General features: G+C 44.9%; 1 protein-coding gene across 2 annotated transcripts; it reads left to right on the top strand.

Moving 5' to 3' along the window:
* Nucleotides 1–867: 867 nt before the first annotated feature.
* STAT2 (signal transducer and activator of transcription 2) lies at nucleotides 868–18,996 on the top strand. 2 transcript variants are annotated; one of them, XM_003988893.6, is made up of 24 exons: nucleotides 868–1,123; nucleotides 3,542–3,756; nucleotides 4,153–4,306; nucleotides 4,651–4,746; nucleotides 4,948–5,037; nucleotides 5,129–5,204; nucleotides 5,645–5,730; nucleotides 5,892–6,040; nucleotides 12,254–12,412; nucleotides 12,519–12,611; nucleotides 12,825–12,884; nucleotides 13,275–13,295; nucleotides 13,505–13,598; nucleotides 13,745–13,792; nucleotides 13,876–13,959; nucleotides 14,117–14,215; nucleotides 14,319–14,454; nucleotides 14,576–14,628; nucleotides 14,764–14,858; nucleotides 15,437–15,573; nucleotides 15,751–15,933; nucleotides 16,170–16,227; nucleotides 17,035–17,387; nucleotides 17,667–18,996. In XM_003988893.6, exons 2-24 carry the CDS (start codon nucleotides 3,626–3,628, stop codon nucleotides 17,807–17,809), a joined length of 2,598 nt encoding a protein of 865 aa, XP_003988942.1. In that variant the 5' UTR covers nucleotides 868–1,123; nucleotides 3,542–3,625; the 3' UTR covers nucleotides 17,810–18,996. The 2 variants fall into 2 exon arrangements, with proteins under 2 accessions (XP_003988942.1, XP_019690639.1); XM_019835080.2 differs by lacking the exons at nucleotides 868–1,123; nucleotides 4,153–4,306 and having other exon boundaries at nucleotides 3,615–3,756.
* The last annotated feature ends 669 nt before the right edge of the window (nucleotides 18,997–19,665 follow it).

Below are 19,665 nucleotides of genomic sequence, written 5' to 3'. Positions count from 1 at the left end.
ACTCTAACTCATGACCTGAGAGATCATGACCTGAACCTAAGTCGCTTGACGGACTGAGCCACCCAAGCGCCCCAAAATGCAAGAATTTTAAAGTTTGGGGTTTGGGGGGCGCCTGGGTGGCGCAGTCGGTTAAGCGTCCGACTTCAGCCAGGTCACGATCTCGCGGTCCGTGAGTTTGAGCCCCGCGTCGGGCTCTGGGCTGATGGCTCAGAGCCTGGAGCCTGTTTCCGATTCTGTGTCTCCCTCTCTCTCTGCCCCTCCCCCGTTCATGCTCTGTCTCTCTGTCCCAAAAAATAAATAAACGTTGAAAAAAAAAAATTTAAAGTTTGGGGTTTGGAGTCAGAGGATTTGGATTTCAATCCAGCCTCTACTTGTAAGAGCCTCAATGATCCCTGACCAGTAACTTAACTTTTCTCCAAGTTCAGTTTTTAAAATGTCTAAAGTGGTGATAATCATTTTCACCTGGATGGCTTTTTGTGGAAATTGAAAATGATACAATGAACCTCAAGTGCTTAGCAAGGTACCAGTAATAAATATTTATTACTACAGCTCCTCCCTTCCTAGCCCAAAGTGTCGAGATTCCGGTCCCGCCTCTTATGGAACAGAGCCTGTAGTGCCCAGGGCTAGTCTCGGTTTCGCCGGCTTGGCGCAAGTTCTCGGAAATCAGCTGTTTCAGTGCTGGGCTATTCCGTTAATTGGACTCCTCCCTCCGCGGGGCAGGGCGTACTTGAGCTATCCCATCAATCCCTGGAGCTGGAAGTGTGATTTCGGGGCCGCTTGTCCCGCCCCACCGGGGGGAGGAGTTGTGGCACCGCCAATGAACTTGGAAAAGTTGGGCTGAATGGCAGTTAGCGTCGGGGTTGCCAGGCTGTGTTCAGCCGGCCACTCGCGCCAGCCTGCTACGAGGGGGCGAATCCGAGGGGCGGGCCGAAGAATGAGGGCGGGGCGCGATTGTTGGTGCCCGAACTCCTTGGGACCGGAAGCCTTGCCCTGAACCGCTGGAGAGAGCAGGGGCTGAGACCCTCGCTAGGTACAGGCCCAGAGTGGGCGCGCGGGGGTCGGAGTGCAGGCGCGAGTTCCTCTCTGGGAAGGGCGGCAGGCCCCGGCGGTACGTCCTGGAGTGGTAAGTCTTCATTCCGGGGTTGAAATAGCTGTCCTGTGCTGCATGCTGAATCTCCCCATCCTGTCCAGCCCAGCTTCCGAACTCTTTTTTTTTTTTTTTTTTAACATTTATTTATTTTTGAGAGACACAGAGCACAAGCAGGGGAAGGGCAGAGAGAGGGGGAGACACAGAATCCGAGGCAGGCTCCAGGCTGTGAGCTGTCAGCACAGAGCCCGACGCGGGGCTCGAACCCACATACTGGGAGATCATGACCTGAGTCGAAGTTGGACGCTCAAGCAACTGAGCCCCCCAGGCGCCCCACAGCTTCCCAACTCTTAACACCCACCTCCTCAGACTCCCCTGCAGCCTCCGATACCCGTGTTGCACTTGTTCAGTGCCTTAGCCAACGATTTTACCTTCCGGTCTGTGTTAGTTTTGATGCTCACTGTAAAAAAAAAAAAAAAAAAAAAAAAAAAAAATGTCCAAAGGTAGATATGATTTAACATCTTTCTTTGCTAAGTATAAGGGACAGGGGCGCCCCATTCGGTTTAACAACCCACCTTGATTCTCTTGATTTAGACTCAGATCATGATCTCAGGGTCTGTGGAATCGAACCCCAGGCTGTCAAGACCAGCGCCTACTTGGGATTCTCTCTCCCTCTCTTTCTGTCCCCTCCCGTCCTTGTGCTCTCTTTCTCTCAATATGAATAAACATTAAAAACAGATCAAAAACAAAAAAAGGGACGGAAAAACGAAACGATTTGCCTAAGCTTACATACAAAATGCAATTCTTTTCTGAAAAGCTGATTGAGCACAAAATATGTACCTAAGAGAATGAGGGATAATTGGAAAAAAAACTAAGTGTTACAGATTTTAACCTTTGTATTTGTGATTTATTTGGGAAGACTATGGGTTTTGTTGTTGTTGTTTAATATTTAAACCTCAGGGTTTACTTGACACCTTGCTCTTTTAGTACCAGCTGAGATTAGTTCCTTGAGAACTGGGGTTTCTCCATTTTTTTTTTTTCTTTTGTTAAGTTCAGTAGGCTTCATGGCCAGCCTAGTGCAGGGCTTCAACTCACAGTCCTGAGATCAAGACCTGAGCCTGAGATCAAGAACTGGACACTTAACTGACTGAGCCACCCAGGTGCCCCTCCTTTGTTTTTTTAAAGCAGTACAGGTATGCAGTTTAAAAAGGCAAGCACTAGTAAAAGGATTAAAACAAAAAATAGGAGCCCCTGGTCAATCATTTCCTCTCCATGTTTTACTTCAAAGAGGTGGAAAAGCATCTCATGATTATTCATACTGGGGGGGGGGGAGAGAATTTCTCCCACCCCAAACATTTTTCTTTCATTTGTAATAAAATCATGTGACCTTTTTTAGAACACAGATGTATGTAAACACACATACATCTGTTAGGCTCAGGCTGCAGCAAGAATAAGTTTTGGTTCCTAAGCAGACAGATGGCAGTGGGCAGGGAAAGATAGGAAGAAAGATTCTTACTTCAGCCTGCTTGGTGACAGACAAAAACTAGTTTTGAGGGAAATTTCTCGGTGAAAAAGCAAACAAACAAAAACCTTTGCTTTCTATGTCCAGCCCACCCTGGTGGGAAATAAAAAAAAAATTTTTTTTCTGGGTCTCTCGCAGAGTTGATAATCTACACGAAAAATTGGAGGTTAATAAGAGTCATAAAAGTATCACAGTCTTAGGGATTGAGTGACCCCTTTCACAGTATTTAAACATTTGGAATGGAGTTCTTCCTTCCTACATGGAGAGCAGATTATAGGGTATACCTGTCTCTTAAGAGGTGTCAACCTCTGATAAAGCTTTGGAGCCAGCAGGGATTATGCTGAAATAAACATTTCTTAAAGATTAAAAAAAAATTTAAGTTTATTTATTTTGAGAGAGAGTGCGCGCAAGTGAGAGTGGGAGAGAGGCAGAGAGAGGGAGAGAGAGAATCCCAACCAGGCTTCTCACTGAGTAGGCTCAAACCCATGAACTGTGAGATCATGACCTGAGCCAGAACCAAGATTCAGATGCTTAGCTGACTGAGCCACCCAGGCACCCCTAAAATAAATACTTCTGACTCAAATTGATGGTTAAATGCTCCAGCATAAGTGAACACAAACACAAACAAATAAATCTAAAATAAATTCATTGGGGACGATAGATGAAATAAATAAAGGTGGTAGAAATATCATTAATGTTGGTGAAGCTGATGATTCCTGTACTATTCACTCTGCTTTGGTGTGTGTTTGAAAATTATTAAAACAAAAAGGCCTACATATTGGAGCCCTTGAATGGTACTTTCTGGAAGAATATGCACCAAACTGATAATATTGGTTACCTATGGAGAGAAAGGGAAGGGACCAAGATTGGAAGTATGGTCAATGTAGCTTTAATTTTTATTTTTTCTTACCTGTATAATTTTAAATTTGTAGTAATAAGCAATCATGAGACTGTGGATGATTTAGTTCAGCAAAATTTCCAGTTGGGAACCTGCATCCTTCAGACTCAGATCCCAAATGGCGCAGTGGGAGATGCTACAGAATCTCGACAACCCTTTTCAGGATCAGCTACACCAGCTCTACTCAAATAGCCTCCTGCCAATGGACATTCGACAATGCTTAGCTGTCTGGATTGAAGACCAAAACTGGTAAGGACTTCAGGAAGTTGGGTACAGGTGGATGAGGAAAGTGGTTTCCTTCTTCTGAGTCCCCAGGATCTTGTAGACACCAAGGGCAGGAAGGGGTTGGAAGGCTTCAAAAGATAGTAGCAACCCTGCAGAGAGGCTTTTTTTTTTTTTTTTTTTTTAGTTATTTATTTGTTTTGAGAGAAAGAGAGTGCAAGGGAAGTGAGCAGGGGAGAGGCAGAGGAGGAGGGAAAGAGAGAATCCCAAGCAGGCTCCATGCTATAAGTGCAGAGCCTGATGCTGGGCTTTATCTCACGAATCCTGTGATCATGACCTGAGCCAAAATTAAGAATTGGACGTTTAACCGACTGAAACCAGGCAGCCCCCAAGATTCCAATCCTTGTCATTCTCTGTCCCCAGGCAGGATGCTGCATTTGGCAGTGATGATTCCAAGGCTAACATGCTGTTCTTCCATTTCTTGGACCAACTGAATTATGAGTGTGGCCGCTGCAGCCAGAACACTGAGTGCTTGTTACTACGGCACAACTTGAGAAAATTCTATCGGGACATTCAGGTGCTTGGAGGAACCAGGAAGAGCCAAAAAGCCAAATTGAAAGGGAACTGAGTGTAGAGAAGTATGATTTAGGGTACAGAACAGGACCTAAAGATGTAAAGGGATGGGGGCAGATCTGGGGAAAGAGAGGACAAGGTGTGGACTTGGGGGATCACTGGCAGAAAAAAAGGGCAGAGTCTAGAAGACCCTGTTAGGAAGAGGCTGGGTTTTGGGGGACTAGTGGTGAAAAGGGGAAAGACTAGGGACCCTGAGGAGGGGGAAGTACTGGGGTCACTGGTGGGGAAGGTCTGGAGGGGTAGATCATTGAAGACAGTTGAGTTCAATTCTTTCTCTTCCTACTGCAGGCCTTTCCCCAGGGCCCTACCCAGTTGTCTGAGATGATCTTTAATCTCCTTCTGGAAGAAAAAAGAATTCTGATCCAGGCTCAGAGGGCTCAATCGGTAAGAACGATTTGTAGTGATTTTGAAAGCTCCCAGAGTAGAGAGTGACCATGGAAAGGACTCAGGAAATTTGTCTCAGAACAAGATCCGCTCCCCCCTCCTGCCGCCCTCCCCCACCTTCCTCCCTGTGGTATAATTGAAGGCCTGGATTTAAGAGATGAAATGTCAGAATTGAAATGTGCTCAGAGTCTCTTATTTCAGGAACAGGAAGAGCCAGCCCTCGAAGCACCTGCAGAGAGCCAGCAGCATGAGATTGAATCCAGGATCCTGGAATTAACAGTTATGATGGAGGTTAGTAGATGCAGCAAGAGTCAGGGTGGGTAGGGCTCGGCCTGACTCCTCCCACAGAAGCAGCCTCATCTGGGTCTTATCCCCTCTACAGAAGCTGGTGAAATGCATCTGCCAGCTGAAAGACCAGCAGGATGTCTTCTGCTTCCGATATAAGATCCAGGCCCAAGGTAGGCAGCACACTGAGGGGTGGGCGAAAGACAGGTGCCTGCTTGGGGGCCAAGAGAGGAGAAGAGAAAAGCCCCAGTAAGCAATAATCTCCCCCGGCTACTACACGTCACTGGCTACAGTCCTGCTGCCATGCAAAGCTAAAAGTGCTAGGATATGTTATAGAGGTTGGGCTGAAGGTGTGGCTGAGGGACAGCTAGTGAATGTTGGGGGAGATGCATGGAAAACTGCCTTAGCAGGTTGAGTGGGCTTTTGGTTCAAGTGTGACCATTCAGAATTTGCCTGAGGGCTCAGAGGTGCCTGTGCTTTGCTTGGTTCCCCCTTTTCTCCCTTCAAAATTCCCCCCCTCCCCACCTGACTCTGACTGAGGTCCTAGTCTGGATGGGGAGGGGAAGGAGCCCTAGGTCTGAGCATCTGTCTCCCTCCTGCTCCTGCCATTCAGTGAAGACACCCTGTTTGGACCCCCATCAGACCAGGCAGCAGCAGCTTCTGCAGGAAACTCTTAATGAACTGGACAAAAGGAGAAAGGTGGGAGGCAGACAGAGGGAGTGGGTAGCAGGGCATTGGGGCAAATGAGGCATATGGGAGGCCTGGTGTCTTAGCTTTGGCTTCTTTGTCTCTTCATCCCCAGGTGGATGGTAGAGGGTGATGGTAAGAAGTGCTCACCACTCACTTTATGGCTTTCTTAGGAGGTACTGGATGCCATCAAAGCATTGCTAGGCCGATTAACTACCCTCGTTGAGCTACTGCTGCCCAGGTTGGAGGAATGGAAAATCCAGCAGCAGAAAGCCTGCATTGGAGCCCCTCTGAATGGAGGATTGGAACAACTAGAGAAGTGGTGAGAGGCGTCTCCTACCCAGCCCCTGTCCCAGCCATACCGCTGTGCTTTGTAAACTGTAAATTGTGAATTGTAATGAATTTTCTCATTCATGTAATGAATTGCCTACTTAGGCAAGAGCTATTGCTCTTCTTACTCTCTGCTTTTCCAAATGATCCCAGCTCCCTTGTCTGACTGCAGTGACCCTCTCTTCATTCTCACCACCCAGGGAGCCCAGAGCCCAGTCTTTGTTTTGGCGGAAGTAATGGATTAAACCACAAGCTGGTTTCTCCTTCCTTTTTAATCACCCAAAAAATATATTTTCTACCCTTTTTTTAATTTAGCCACAATGACTATTAATGCTGAAAAAAAGGAAAGAAAATTACCTATTGTCTACTATCCAGATATAACTACTGTAATATTATTATACAAAAATTGAGGGGTGCCTAGGTGGCTCAGTTGGTTGAGCATCTGACTCTTGATTTCAGCTCAGGTCGTGATTTCAAGGTTTGTGAGATTGAGCCCCCACATTGGGCTCCATGATCACATAGTGGATCCTGTTTGGGATTCTCTCCCTTTCTCTCTGCCCCTCCCCAGCTCGCATGCCTATGTGTGCTTTCTCTCTCTCTCTCTCTCCAAATAAATAAACTTTAAAAAAAATATTAAAGATTGTCTCTCTCTCTCCCTCTGTCCCTCTTCCCCACTTGTGCTCTAAAATAAAATAAATAGGGGTGCCTGAGTGGCTCAGTCGGTTAAGCATCCGACTTCAGCTCAGGTCATGATCTCACAGTTTGTGGGTTCGAGCCCTGCATTGGGCTCTGTGCTGACAGCTTAGAGCCTGGAGCCTGCTTCAGATTCTGACTCTCTCTCTCTCTCTGCTCCTCCCCTGCTTGCGCTCTGTCTCTTTCTGTCTCAAAAATAAATAAACATTTAAAAATAAAAAATAAATAAATAAATAAATAAATAATAAAATAAATAAAATAAATCTCTCTAAGATAAAAAAACAAACCCACAAAGATTGAATCATTTTTCATACTATTTTGAGAGCTGTTTTTTCTTAATTAAAAAAAGTTTTTTAATGTTTATTATTTTTTTTTTTAATTTTTTTTTTTCAACGTTTATTTATTTTTGGGACAGAGAGACAGAGCATGAACGGGCGAGGGGCAGAGAGAGAGGGAGACACAGAATCGGAAACAGGCTCCAGGCTCTGAGCCATCAGCCCAGAGCCCGACGCGGGGCTCGAACTCACGGACCGCGAGATCGTGACCTGGCTGAAGTCGGACGCTTAACCGACTGCGCCACCCAGGCGCCCCAATGTTTATTTTTTTTGAGAGAGAAAGAGACAGAGCACGGGCAGGGGAGGGGCAGAGAGAGAAGGAAACACAGAATCCGAAGCAGGCTCCATGCTCCGAGCTGTCAGCACAGTTCCTGATGCAGGGCTCGAACTCACCAACCATGAGATCATGACCTGAGCTGAAGTCGGACGCTTAACCGACTGAGCCACCCAGGTGCCCCAAGCACTGTTTTTTTAAACTTAGCAGTATATTACAATATTTATCCGTTATTTGTTTATTTTTTTAATGAGACAGGCTGATATATATTTTTTATAAGATTTTATTTACTTATTTATTTGTTTGCTTAAGTAAACTCCACCCAAAGTGGGGCTTGAACTTAACACCCTGAGATTAAGAGGTGCATGCTCAGTAAACCAAGTGAACCAGCCAGGTGCCCCTACCCATGTTATTTATTTTCTTTTTAATTTTTTTTAATGTTTTTATTTATTTATGAGACAGAGACAGAGCATGAGCAGGGGAGGGGCAGAGAGAGAGGGAGACACAGAATCTGAAGCAGGCTCCAGGCTCTGAGCTGTCAGCACAGAGCCTGACACGGGGCTCAAACTCACAGACTGTGAGATCATGACCTGAGCCAAAGTTGGACGCTTAACCAACTGAGCCACCCAGGTGCCCCCCTACCCATGTTATTTTTAATGGTTGCCTCATAGTTCCCTATATAGAGGTAACATAATTTAATTAATGAACTCCTATTTTGGGACATTTAGGTGTTTTTTTAATTTCTTGCTTTTTTTTTTTAGTAGGCCCTTTTTTATATTATTTTTTTTGTGATGTTGAAAAAATAATTGCTTTGTCCTTCAAGATACTTAGAGTGCCTATTGTTTTAAATATTTTCTTTTTTTTTAAATTTTTTTTTTTTAATGTTTATTTATTTTTGAAGGAGGGAGAGACAGAGTGTGAGTGGGGGAGGGGCAGAGAGAGAGGGAGACACAGAATCGGAAGCAGGCTCTGGGCTCTGAGCTGTCAGCACAGAGCCCGATGCGGGGCTCGAACCCCGTACGAACTGTGAGATCATGACCTGAGCCGAAGTCAGACGCTCAACCAACTGAGCCACCCAGGCGCCCCTAAATATTTTCTTTTTAAAAAATGTTTATTTGGCGGGGGAGGGGACAGAATCAAGCAGGTTCCACACTGTCAGCACGGAGCCCGACTCAGGGCTCAATCTCATGAACAGTGAGATCATGACCTGAGCTGCGATCAAGAGTGGGACACTTAACTGACTGAGCCACCCAGATGTTCCTTAAATATTTTCTAATAAGAAAATTCATTATAATTTACTAAAAATAGGGGTACCTGGCTGGTTCAGTGGGTAGAGCATGTGACTCTTGATTTGGGGGTCATGAATTCAAGCCCCAGTTGGGGGATACAGTTTATTTTTAAAAAATTAATTAAATAATATTTTTAAAAAGTAAACTATTAAGAATGAATCACAATGATGTTCAGGTAAATTGAAAACAGGTATATGGGGCTTAGTGTACAGAATCACTATTTGAATTATAGTTGCAAACATATCCATCATTTGTATAGAGGTTGGCAAACTATGATCTAGTATTTCTTGCTTTTTTCTTTTCAATTTTTTCCCCGAGTTTTTGTTTAAATTCCAGCTAGTGTAGTATTAGTTTCAGGTGTAAATTTAGTGATGCATCACTTTCATACAACACCTAATGCTCCTCTCATCACAAGTGTCCATCCTCCTTAATGCCCATCACCCATTTAACCCATCCCCCCAACCACCCCCTCAGCACCCCCCACCTGCCACAACCCTCACTTAAGAGTCTGTTTTCTGCTTTGCATCTCTCTCTTTTTTTTTTTTTACCCTATATTCATCTGTTTCATTTCTTAGATTCCACATATGAGTGAAATCATATGGTATTTGTCTTTGACTTACTTCAGTTAGCAAAACTCTCTTAGCTCCATCCACATCGTTGCAAATGACAAGATTTCATTCTTTTTTATGGATGAGTCATATTCCATTGCATATGTTCAACAAAAATTTTTTTTTAAGTTTTTGATTTCTTGCTATTTTAAACAGTGCTACAATAAGTATCCTCATAGCTAGATCTTTATTTATATCCCTAATTGTATCTGTAATATAAATTCCCAGAAGTGGTATTCTTGGGTTGAAGTATATATCTTTTCTTTTTGGTAGTGTTACTGTTATTGTGTTGATCCTTTGTTTCATTGTCTTTAATAGAGCTTTATTGATTTTTCTGATTATAAATATGTGTGCCAATTGAAAAAAATTCAGACAACTTAGAAAAGAAAGTAATAACTACCCATCTGCATAATCTGATGATGCAGAGTTACTCATTGTTAGGGCTTTTGAATATATTTTCATAGATTTTCTCTATGCATATACATAATGTAGTTCTGTTTTAAAGATTTTAAGTAATCTCTACACCCATCATGAGGCTCGAACTCACAACCCTGAGATTAAGAGTTTCATCTCCACTGACTGAGCCAGGCCGGTGCCCCAAATATATATCTATTTTAAGCAGAAGTCAGGTCATATCAAATATGCACTATCTTGTGATTTTTTAAAAATTTAGTATTTTGGGAGGCGCCTGGGTGGCTCAGTCGGCTAAGCATCTGAATCTTGATCTCCGCTCAGATCTTTTTTTTAATGTTTATTTATTTGAGAGAGAGAGAGAGAGCATGAGCAGGGGAGGGGCAGAGAGGAAAACAGAGGATCTAAAGTGGGCTCTGCACTGACAGCAGAGAACGTGACATAGGGCTCTAACCCACAAACCTTGAGATTGTGACCTGAGCCAAAGTCAGACACTTAACCAACTGAGCCACCCAGGTGCACCTCAGTTCAGGTCTTTTTTTTTTTTTTTTTTTTTTTTTTAAATTTAATTTAATTTTATTTTTTTTTATTTTTTTTAATTTTTTTTTCAACGTTTATTTATTTTTGGGACAGAGAGACAGAGCATGAACGGGGGAGGGGCAGAGAGAGAGAGGGAGACACAGAATCGGAAACAGGCTCCAGGCTCCGAGCCATCAGCCCAGAGCGTGACGCGGGGCTCGAACTCACGGACCGCGAGATCGTGACCTGGCTGAAGTCGGACGCTTAACCGACTGCGCCACCCAGGTGCCCCCTCAGTTCAGGTCTTAATCTCACGGTTGAGTTCAAGCCCTGCATTGGGCTTGGCACTAGGCATGAAGCCTTCTTAAAAAAAATAAAAAGTAAGAAAATAAAATTTAATGTTTTGGGGTATTTTTCCATATTAAAAATTTGAGCCTAGGGGTGCCTGACTGGCTCAGTTGGAAGAGCATGTGACGCTTCATCTCAGGTTGTTTGAGCCCCATGTTGGTATAGAGATGATTTGAATAATCTTTAAAAAATTTTTTTTGAGCCTATATGATTATATTTATTTATGTATTTATTTATTTATTTGTTGTTGTTGTTGTTTTTAAGTAGTAGGCACTGCACCCAATGTGGAGCTCAGCCAGGTGCCCCTGCTATATGATTATTTTTAATAGTCATATGGTATTCTATGGTGTGAATATGCCATAATTTATATACCCAATAGCAATTTTTCTAATTTTTCAATAGAAAATATTTTACAGATAACAAAGCTATGAACTTCCTCACACATTTGTCTGATTATTTCCTTAGGATATAACTTAGAAATACTAATACTAATATCTTAGAATACTCCAAATTGTGTGTACATTTTTTAAGGCTTTTGAAAAAATAGTTCCAGGGACGCCAGCGTGGCTCAGTTGGTTAAGCGTCCAACTTGGGCTCAGGTCATGATCTCATGGTTTGTGAGTTCGAGCCCTGCATTGGGCTCTGTGCTGACAGCTCAGAGCCTGGAGCCTGCTTCAGATTCTGTGCCTCCCTTTCTCTCTGCCCCTCCCCCGCTCACACTCTATGTCTCTCTCTCTCAAAAATAAATGCACATTAAAAAAAAATTCTACACCTTTTGGGATGAGCACTGGGTGTTGTATGGAAACCAATTTGACAATAAATTTCATATATTGAAAAAAAATTCTAAATTGCTATACCAGTCTGTTTGTTAATATGTAGTATATGATTGGTTTCCTGTCACCACATTCCCTATTATTATTTTTTGTTATATAGACAGTAAAGTATAGAAGTTAAAAGTATGGATTGTGGGGGCACCTGGCTGCCTAAGTCAGTGAGCATGTGACTCTTGATCTCAGAGTCGTGAGTTTGAGCCCCACTTTGGGTGTGGAGCCTATTTAAAAAAAAAAGTAGTACTGATTGTGAAGGTTGATTGCCTGAGTTGTCACATACAATTCATTCCATATTAGTTCTATGACCTTGAGCAAGTCATTTAACCTTTCTGTACTTGAGTTTAATTATCTATAAAATGGGGATAATAATAATAGCTACCTCATAGGGTTGTTATAAGGATTAAATACATTAAGCACTTAGAATATATAGTACATTTCAAGCGACATATGAAAAGTAACTTCATTATATAAGTAAATCTTTCACTAGATTTATATGTGAAAGTGATTTTGATTTTCATTTCTTGGATTATGAATCATGTTGCATAATCTTTTATATGCTTTTGGATTCCTTTTTTGTCCCAGTTTGTTTGTTTGTTTATTTAAAGTTTATTTATTTTGAGAAAGAGAGCATGAGCAGGGGAGGGGCAGAGAGAGGGAGAGAGAGAATCCTAAGCAGGCTTCACACTGTCAGCGCAAAGTCCCATGCGGGGCTTGAACTCACAAACCACGAGATCATGACCTGAGCCAAAGTCAGACGCTTAACCAACTGAGCCACCTAAGTGCCCCTGTCCCAATTAGTTTCTGATTCTCCACATAGTTCAAGGGGAGCTTCTGGAGCCTGTGGGGGGGGACCAGGAAACTCAGCAATTTTCACTCTCTCTTGAATTCTATCACCCAGGTTCACAGCTGGAGCAAAGCTGTTGTTTCACCTGTGGCAGCTGCTGAAGGAGCTGGAGGGATTGAGGCACCTGGTTAGCTATCAGGATGATCCTCTGACCAAAGGGGTGGACTTGCGAAAGGCCCAGGTCACGGAGTTGCTACAGCGCCTGCTGCACAGGTCTAGCTGCCAGGGAGGGACCTCTAGGGAGGGCAGAAGGAAAGAACAAGAGGAGCCATTCTTACAGATACTGAGTTATATATTCTCTTTGGATCTCTCTCCCTAGAGCCTTTGTGGTAGAAACCCAGCCCTGCATGCCCCAAACTCCCCATCGACCCCTTATCCTCAAGACAGGGAGCAAGTTCACTGTCCAAACAAGGTTGGTATTTCAGAACTCATTCCTGCTTCCTTTTTCCAGCCCTGGCACTGTTTCCTTTCTGGCTTTATAGATCTTCCCACTCTTATCATCTTCTCTCTTTTCTCTTCAATCTATCTATCTCTTCTAATCTCTTACCTTATTTTTTTCAAATATCTGATCTATCCAGAAGGTTGAGGTTGACTACTTTCCCCCATCCTTCTCTCTTCCCTCTAGATTGCTGGTAAGACTCCAGGAAGGCAACGAGTTACTGACTGCAGAAGTCTCCATTGACAGGTAAGTTGGGGCACATAGGAGGGACCAAGGGGTGGCCAGGACATGGGCTGGTGGGCCAGAGGAGACACACACAATAGGGTCTTGGGCCTGTGTTCTTACCCAATCCATTCCTACCTCAGAGACAATAACTCCTAGCTTTTGTTGAGCACCATGTGACATGTAACTTGTCAAGTACTCATCTGTCATAGGAAGCCCATGAGTTAGGTATTATCAATGCACCATTTAAATGAAGAAACAAGGCCAGAGAGATTCTGTCACTTGTGCAAGGTCATATGGTTAGTGAGCACAGATCGGGGTTTGAACCCAGGTCTGTCTGATCCTAAAGTCTAAATTCCTAACTTCTACACTGTTTTGCTTCCTAGTTACTTTTTTTTTTTTTTTCTTTTTTAGGAATCCTCCTCAATCACAAGGGTAGGTGCCTGACAAGGATGCTGTAAACATTTGTGCACTGCATGACCTACGCAACCACATGGGGGCAGAGACAAGAAGGAGATTGATTTGGGTGGGATATGGACAAAAGGAGAAGGGGAGGTCTGAAATGAAGTCGAATTTTTGTTGTATTCCTGCTGAGTTTTTAGAATAACTCCTCCTCTCCTCCATATATCTTCCTCCTGGAATAGCTTCCGGAAGTTCAACATTATGACCTCAAACCAGAAAACTTTGACCCCCGAGAAGGGGCAGAGTCAGGGCTTGATTTGGGACTTCGGCTACCTGGTAAGAAGGGCTAGTTGCTTGAGTTTCTAGTCCAGTGGAACATGCTAAGGGAAGTTCCCGGCCTTTGGAAGTCTTGAGGCAAAACGGGTTCCAGGGACCCTGGGGTCCCCACTGTGGCATTTTCTCTCCTTCCTCTCAATTCACAGACTCTCTCGGAGCAACGTTCAGGTGGTTCAGGAAAGAGCTGCAATAAGGTGAGGCTTGGGCAGAGGATTGGGGGACGGGAGGAGGAACTTCCCGAAGGGCCCTCTGATCATTATGTCCTTGGCTATCCTAGGGAATGCTGGGTGTGACAGAGGAACTACACATTATCAGCATTACAGTCAAATACGCCTACCAGGGTCTGAAGCAGGAGCTGACAGTGAGTGAAGATGGAGGGCAAGGAGAGATGAAGCCAATTTGGCAGAAGGCATTAAGCAGGGGTTAAATAGAAGCCTTTCAGGGTGGGAAATCCTCTCCTTGCCCCTGCCAAAGCTAGAAACATCATATCCTTCCTCTAACTCCTGTCTTCTCTTCAGACAGACACCCTCCCTGTGGTGATTATTTCTAACATGAACCAACTCTCAATTGCCTGGGCCTCTGTTCTTTGGTTCAATCTGCTTAGCTCAAACCCACAGGTAGGAGGTGGGGCCAAGAAGTAATGGGTGGCAAGGAGGGGTGTGGAAGCTTGGTGTGAGGGCTCTGCTTCTAAGTCATTCTGTCTTCCTCCTGCCCTTGCAGAATCAGCAGTTCTTCTCCAGCCCCCCCAAGGCCTCCTGGAGCTTGCTGGGCCCTGCTCTCAGTTGGCAGTTCTCTTCCTATGTTGGCCGAGGCCTTGACTCGGACCAGCTGAACATGCTGAGGAACAAGCTGTTTGGTACAGACCTCCTTTTTTCTCAGCCTTTCCCCAGCCTTAGTCTCCCCAGCCCTGTGTCCTTTCTGTTCCAGGGACCCTGGCCTTGTCTCCTTCCATTATCTGAACTGTCTGTTGCCCACAGGGCAGAACTCCAGGACTGAGGGTGCATGGTTATCCTGGGCTGACTTCACTAAGGTAACTCGCTGCATTCTGTGCTGCTAGATCTAGGCCCTAGTGCAAACACTAGCCCTTCCCCCCTAATTCCTTCCCGTCACTGGGCGGGGGGGGGGCAACTCTTCATCTCTTCCTGCCTTTCTATTCCTCCTTCAGCGAGAGAGCCCTCCTGGCAAGCTACCATTCTGGACATGGTTAGACAAAATCTTGGAGCTGGTTCATGACCACCTGAAGGATCTCTGGAATGATGGGTAAGGCCTTGGTCCGCCTCCCTCTCCCCACCCCCACCTTTCTGCCTTTCTAGCTTGAGAGTGGACTCTGTGCGCCCTCATGTGGCAAATAGGGAGAGAGAGCAAAAACTGGTGCAAGATCACACCCTCACACTTGGCAATAATAGTCCTAGCCAGTGTTTTTCCAGCATCTGTTGTGCTCCAGAGCCTGCTGGGTGCTCTTTATGAATTCTCGCATGTAATCCTTACAACAATGCTGAGTCTCAGAGAAGTTAAAGAATTTACCCAATGGGTATAGTTGGGATTCAAACTCAGGCCTGCCTATCAGACCACAAGCTTATGGTCTTTCCACCATACTGCCTGCCCATCTTTACAGCACTTTGCCTTTTACAAGGTGCTTTTCATCTACGTGGCCTCACTGAATCCTCATACCTCTTACAACCCTAGAAGGTGGATATTGTCAGTAAGGTGAAGTGACTCGGCCAAGATGGAATAGTTTGTAATGGCAGAGCGAGGGCCAAAACCTGGCGCTCTCTCCCTCTACAAGGAGAGGAGAGCAAGGAGGCAGGAGGGCCTCACAGCAGCTTTCTGTGTTTCAGACACATCATGGGCTTTGTGAGCCGGAGCCAGGAACGCCGGCTGCTGAAGAAGACCATCTCAGGCACCTTTCTGCTGCGCTTCAGTGAAACATCAGAAGGGGGCATTACCTGCTCCTGGGTGGAACACCAGGATGATGGTCAGCTGCTTTGCCCTGATGGTCCCACAGCCTGTCCCTTCTCCCCTCAATCAGCCCTTGGTTTCTCTGGCTGTGTCCTGAATCTCTCAGCAGGTTTGGGGTTGGACAGCCAGGGTGGGGAGCTCCCAGGCCCAACCTTTTCCTTCAGGCCTGCCCATTCCTACATCCATTCTACAGATAAGGTGCTCATCTACTCTGTGCAGCCCTTCACCAAGGAAGTGCTACAGTCTCTCCCACTAACCAAAATCATTCGCGACTACCAGCTACTCACTGAGGAGAACATACCCGAGAACCCACTGCGCTTCCTCTACCCCCGAATACCCCGGGATGAAGCTTTTGGGTGTTACTACCAGGAGAAAGGTGAGAATCACTGACATATGTCACTGGAATATTGTAGGGATTCTCAGGCATCTACAAATTCTACTCGTTTCTTCCAGACATGGAAAAACTGATATCCAGAGAAGTCAAAGGGTTTGTCCCGGGGACACTGTTAGTTAGTAGGGAGATATGACTCTCAAGACCGTTTGCAATAGGGGTCCTTAGGCTATGTGTCCAATCCACTGACCTCCCTGGCTTCCTGTGTATGTCCCCCACAGTTAATCTCCAAGAACGGAGGAAGTACCTGAAACATAGGCTCATTGTGGTCTCTAACAGGTGAGATATGAACTTTTGGCCCATCGTCCGTAACATTTTTCAGCTGATAGAGTGACCCAAACCTGCTCAGTTCGCCTCTCTGACCCCTCCTACTGACCCACACTCTCCAGCCTCTAGATTTTTTCTTGTTCTGCTTGGCCTCTTTCCTCTCTGTTTTTCTGCTGCTATCCTTAGATTGTTTCCACAGGGCTTCCCTGATAATAATAGTCATAATCACTGATGTCAATGGGCTTCTACTTGAAGCATGGTACTAGGTTTTTTTTTATAAGAACAGTTTTCTCATTTTAATTTTTATGAGTACCCATCCAAGCAGGTAATGACAGCCACACTTAATGAAAGTGTATTAAATGCCAGGTACTAGGCTAAATGTTTTGTGTTTAAACGTTTCTTATTTATTGAATCTTCATAATAGTCCTGTGAGGTAGACAGGGGTACTACTCTTTTCAGCCAAGAAACAGGTTTAGTGTGGTAGAGTGGCATGACTAAGGTACATGGCTAATAAATGATTAGGTCTGTCAGATTCCAAAGTCCTGCTTATTAACGATCCAACTTCCTCTCAAGTGTTAGAGGTGGTATTGTTCCCATTTTACAGATGATAAATCTGCAGCTCAGAGAGGTGAAGATCTACCCATCTAATAAATGATAGGATTCAAACTCTGGCAAGCCTGACTCCAAAGCCTGTGCTCTTAAGCCCTCTGCTCTGTTGGACTAGACTTCTTAGACTAGAGACAGTCTCTGCTTGCTCTGCCATTCCCCACTTCACCTAAGTAATCAAGCCCTACCCTTTGTCTGTGCTGTGGTATCCAGACAGGTGGATGAGCTGCAACAGCCACTGGAGCTGAAACTGGAGCCAGAAGTGGAGTCACTGGAGCTAGAGCCAGGATTGGCCCCAGTGCCACAGCTAGAGCCATGCCTGGAGTTAGAGCCGCTGCTGGCAGCAGGGCTGGATCTGGGTCCAACCCTGGAGCCCATGCCAGAGTCTACTCTGGAGCCCATGCTAGAGCCCACACTAGATGTGGTATCACAAAGAGTGTCAGAGCCAAACTTGGGACCAGAACTGAAGCTGGAGCCTATTCCAGACCCTGTATCACAGGCAGTGACAGAGCCAGAGCCGGATTTGCCCCATGATCTGAGACACTTGAACACCGAGGAAATGGAAAGTAAGTGATGAGATGGGGTTGGGGAAGACGGGACACATTCCCTTTACCAACTGCCCTCCCTTACCCAGTATAGAAAAGGCTAAGCTCTAAGCTTCTCACTGGAGGGACACTCATTTGTGATTCCTTTTATTAGGAAATGTACCTGCCTCTCCCTTACCCCACCTAAGTGCCCTCTCAGGCCCTACCAGGTCTGCGCAGCCATCCTCCCTCATATTCCCTGCTGGGTCAGGAACTCCTTACCTAAGAGCAGGGCCTGACTTCTTTCTCTGGACTACCTAGTTTTCAGGAACAGTATGAAGATCGAAGAAATCATGCCAAATGGTGACCCGCTGTTGGCTGGCCAGAACACTGTGGATGAGGCTTACGTCTTCCACCCCAGCCATTTCTACACGGATGGGCCCTTAATTCCTTCTGACTACTAGGAATTACATTTCCTCTGTTCTTCCTGTATCTTTTGTCCCTCCTACCCCTCACATCATGCTGTGCTCTCCAAGGATGGAAAATCAAGCATGTACCCGTTCTTAGCTGGTTAAGTTAACCCTGGGTTTTGGAGTGGGAAGTAAAAGCATACTGTGGGTAAGGAAGGGGCACTAATGAGTCAGAATAGATGTTGGCCATAGCTCTAACTAGGATCTTTGAGGCCATCTGCTGTTTTGGGAGGTATAGGGGTTCTGAGGGTAGGGCAGGACATTTAGGAGGTACTTGGAGGGCAAGACACTTGGAATGGCTGCTTTCCAGTATGGAAGGATGTCAACATTTGAATAGTTGGTAAGACTAATGTGGTGGTGCCCACTAGCATTGGCCATCAGTAGGGAACAGAGACAGGTGATAGGATTCCATTTCTCTCTTCTGGTTTCCTCATGTCTAAAATAACCTTTTCCTTCCTTCTTCCTTTCATTCCTGATTTAAGTCCTAAATTCCTTTGTTTCCTGCAGAGACTGAGACCTTTCTGCATTAGCCCACCATGTGAAGAAAGGAATAGGAGGTAGACCTCATTTTCTTACCGGTCTCCTCTCCTGTACCCCCAAGCTGCCCCACCCGTTCCTCCCCTTAAAATGATCCTGCCAATCTAATACGCCTGTGAAGCTTTGCACAATCATTTTACTCTGTCCGGTCTCCACTTCCTCACTGCTTAGGAGACAAATCACTTTTGGAGGCCAGGGATGGTAGAGTTGCTGGGAATTTAGGAATCACTTTTTATAGTGTTACATAGAGTCTGGTATTTTTACAGAGGAAGAGATGCCCTGGATATTTAGATATTTAGAAATATCTTAGATATTTCTCTATTAAGATAACCATCCCTTCTTTTTGTACAATATATTGTTGATCTGAGAGTTTCTATTCCTTGGGTGTAGACCTGGGCAAAAACTGGGTTCCTGGGACTTAGAACCTTGAATATTTATCACGGGGCTCCAGACAACCTCACGCCATAGTTATTCTCAGGGAACCCCATTGCTCTAAAATGTGTTTCCAGAATAACTTGAGATGTAATGAAAGTGAGGCCCTGTACATGTAGCTGTTTTCTGGCTTATATTTTAGAGGAATAGTCTTGTTTAGAAAGAGGCCCTTCTGAGCAGAAGTGGCTAATAAACTTTGTGCTGACTTGGAAGTGTTTTGTCTCTGAGCTTCTTTTCTTTTCTGCTCACAAAGACTGATGTCCTTGGAGACACCAGCAGGCCATGTAGGACCAAGATCAGCAAATCATGGCCTGTCTTCCACCCACCCCAGTAGGCCCCTTCTGTCATGTTTTACTTCTTACCTCCATGTTTAGAACAGCCTTTCCTGTCCCTTAGATTCTTCCAGGGGGGCTGTGAGCTATATATGAGTTGGGGGGTGTGGTGAGCAGTTCTGTAACTAGCCCATTGTCACTTAGCTGATTGGTGACAAAGCCAATATATAAACCTGGGTCTGTTTGACTCCAAAACCCATACCTTTTTAACGTTGTGACTATGGAGAAAAGGAAGAGAAGTGATCATATTAACCCCTTCCCCTTCTCTTTGTTTCAAAAGTAGTTTATCTCCCCTTGGGTAGTCAAACCCTCTGATGGGGTCCACAGATGTCCATAAAGGGAGAATCCCATTAATTTAGGGGATTTACTGCCATCTTCCCGGAATGCCTTTCCTGGTCAAAGCAGCTCTGACTTTTGATCCTGCAGTGATTGGGACTCCTGTCTTTGGCCAAATATATTCTTGGCCAAGAAAGTAAGGAGTAATAAGGTCAGGCAGTAAAAGGAGCCACATTTAGGGGCCCAACTTCCTAATTTCAATCCTTTGTAATC

This window comes from Felis catus, chromosome B4 (assembly GCF_018350175.1).
Source record: "Felis catus isolate Fca126 chromosome B4, F.catus_Fca126_mat1.0, whole genome shotgun sequence".
Classification (NCBI taxonomy): Eukaryota; Metazoa; Chordata; class Mammalia; order Carnivora; family Felidae; genus Felis; species Felis catus.
This window is presented reverse-complemented; position numbering and strand designations above follow the sequence as displayed.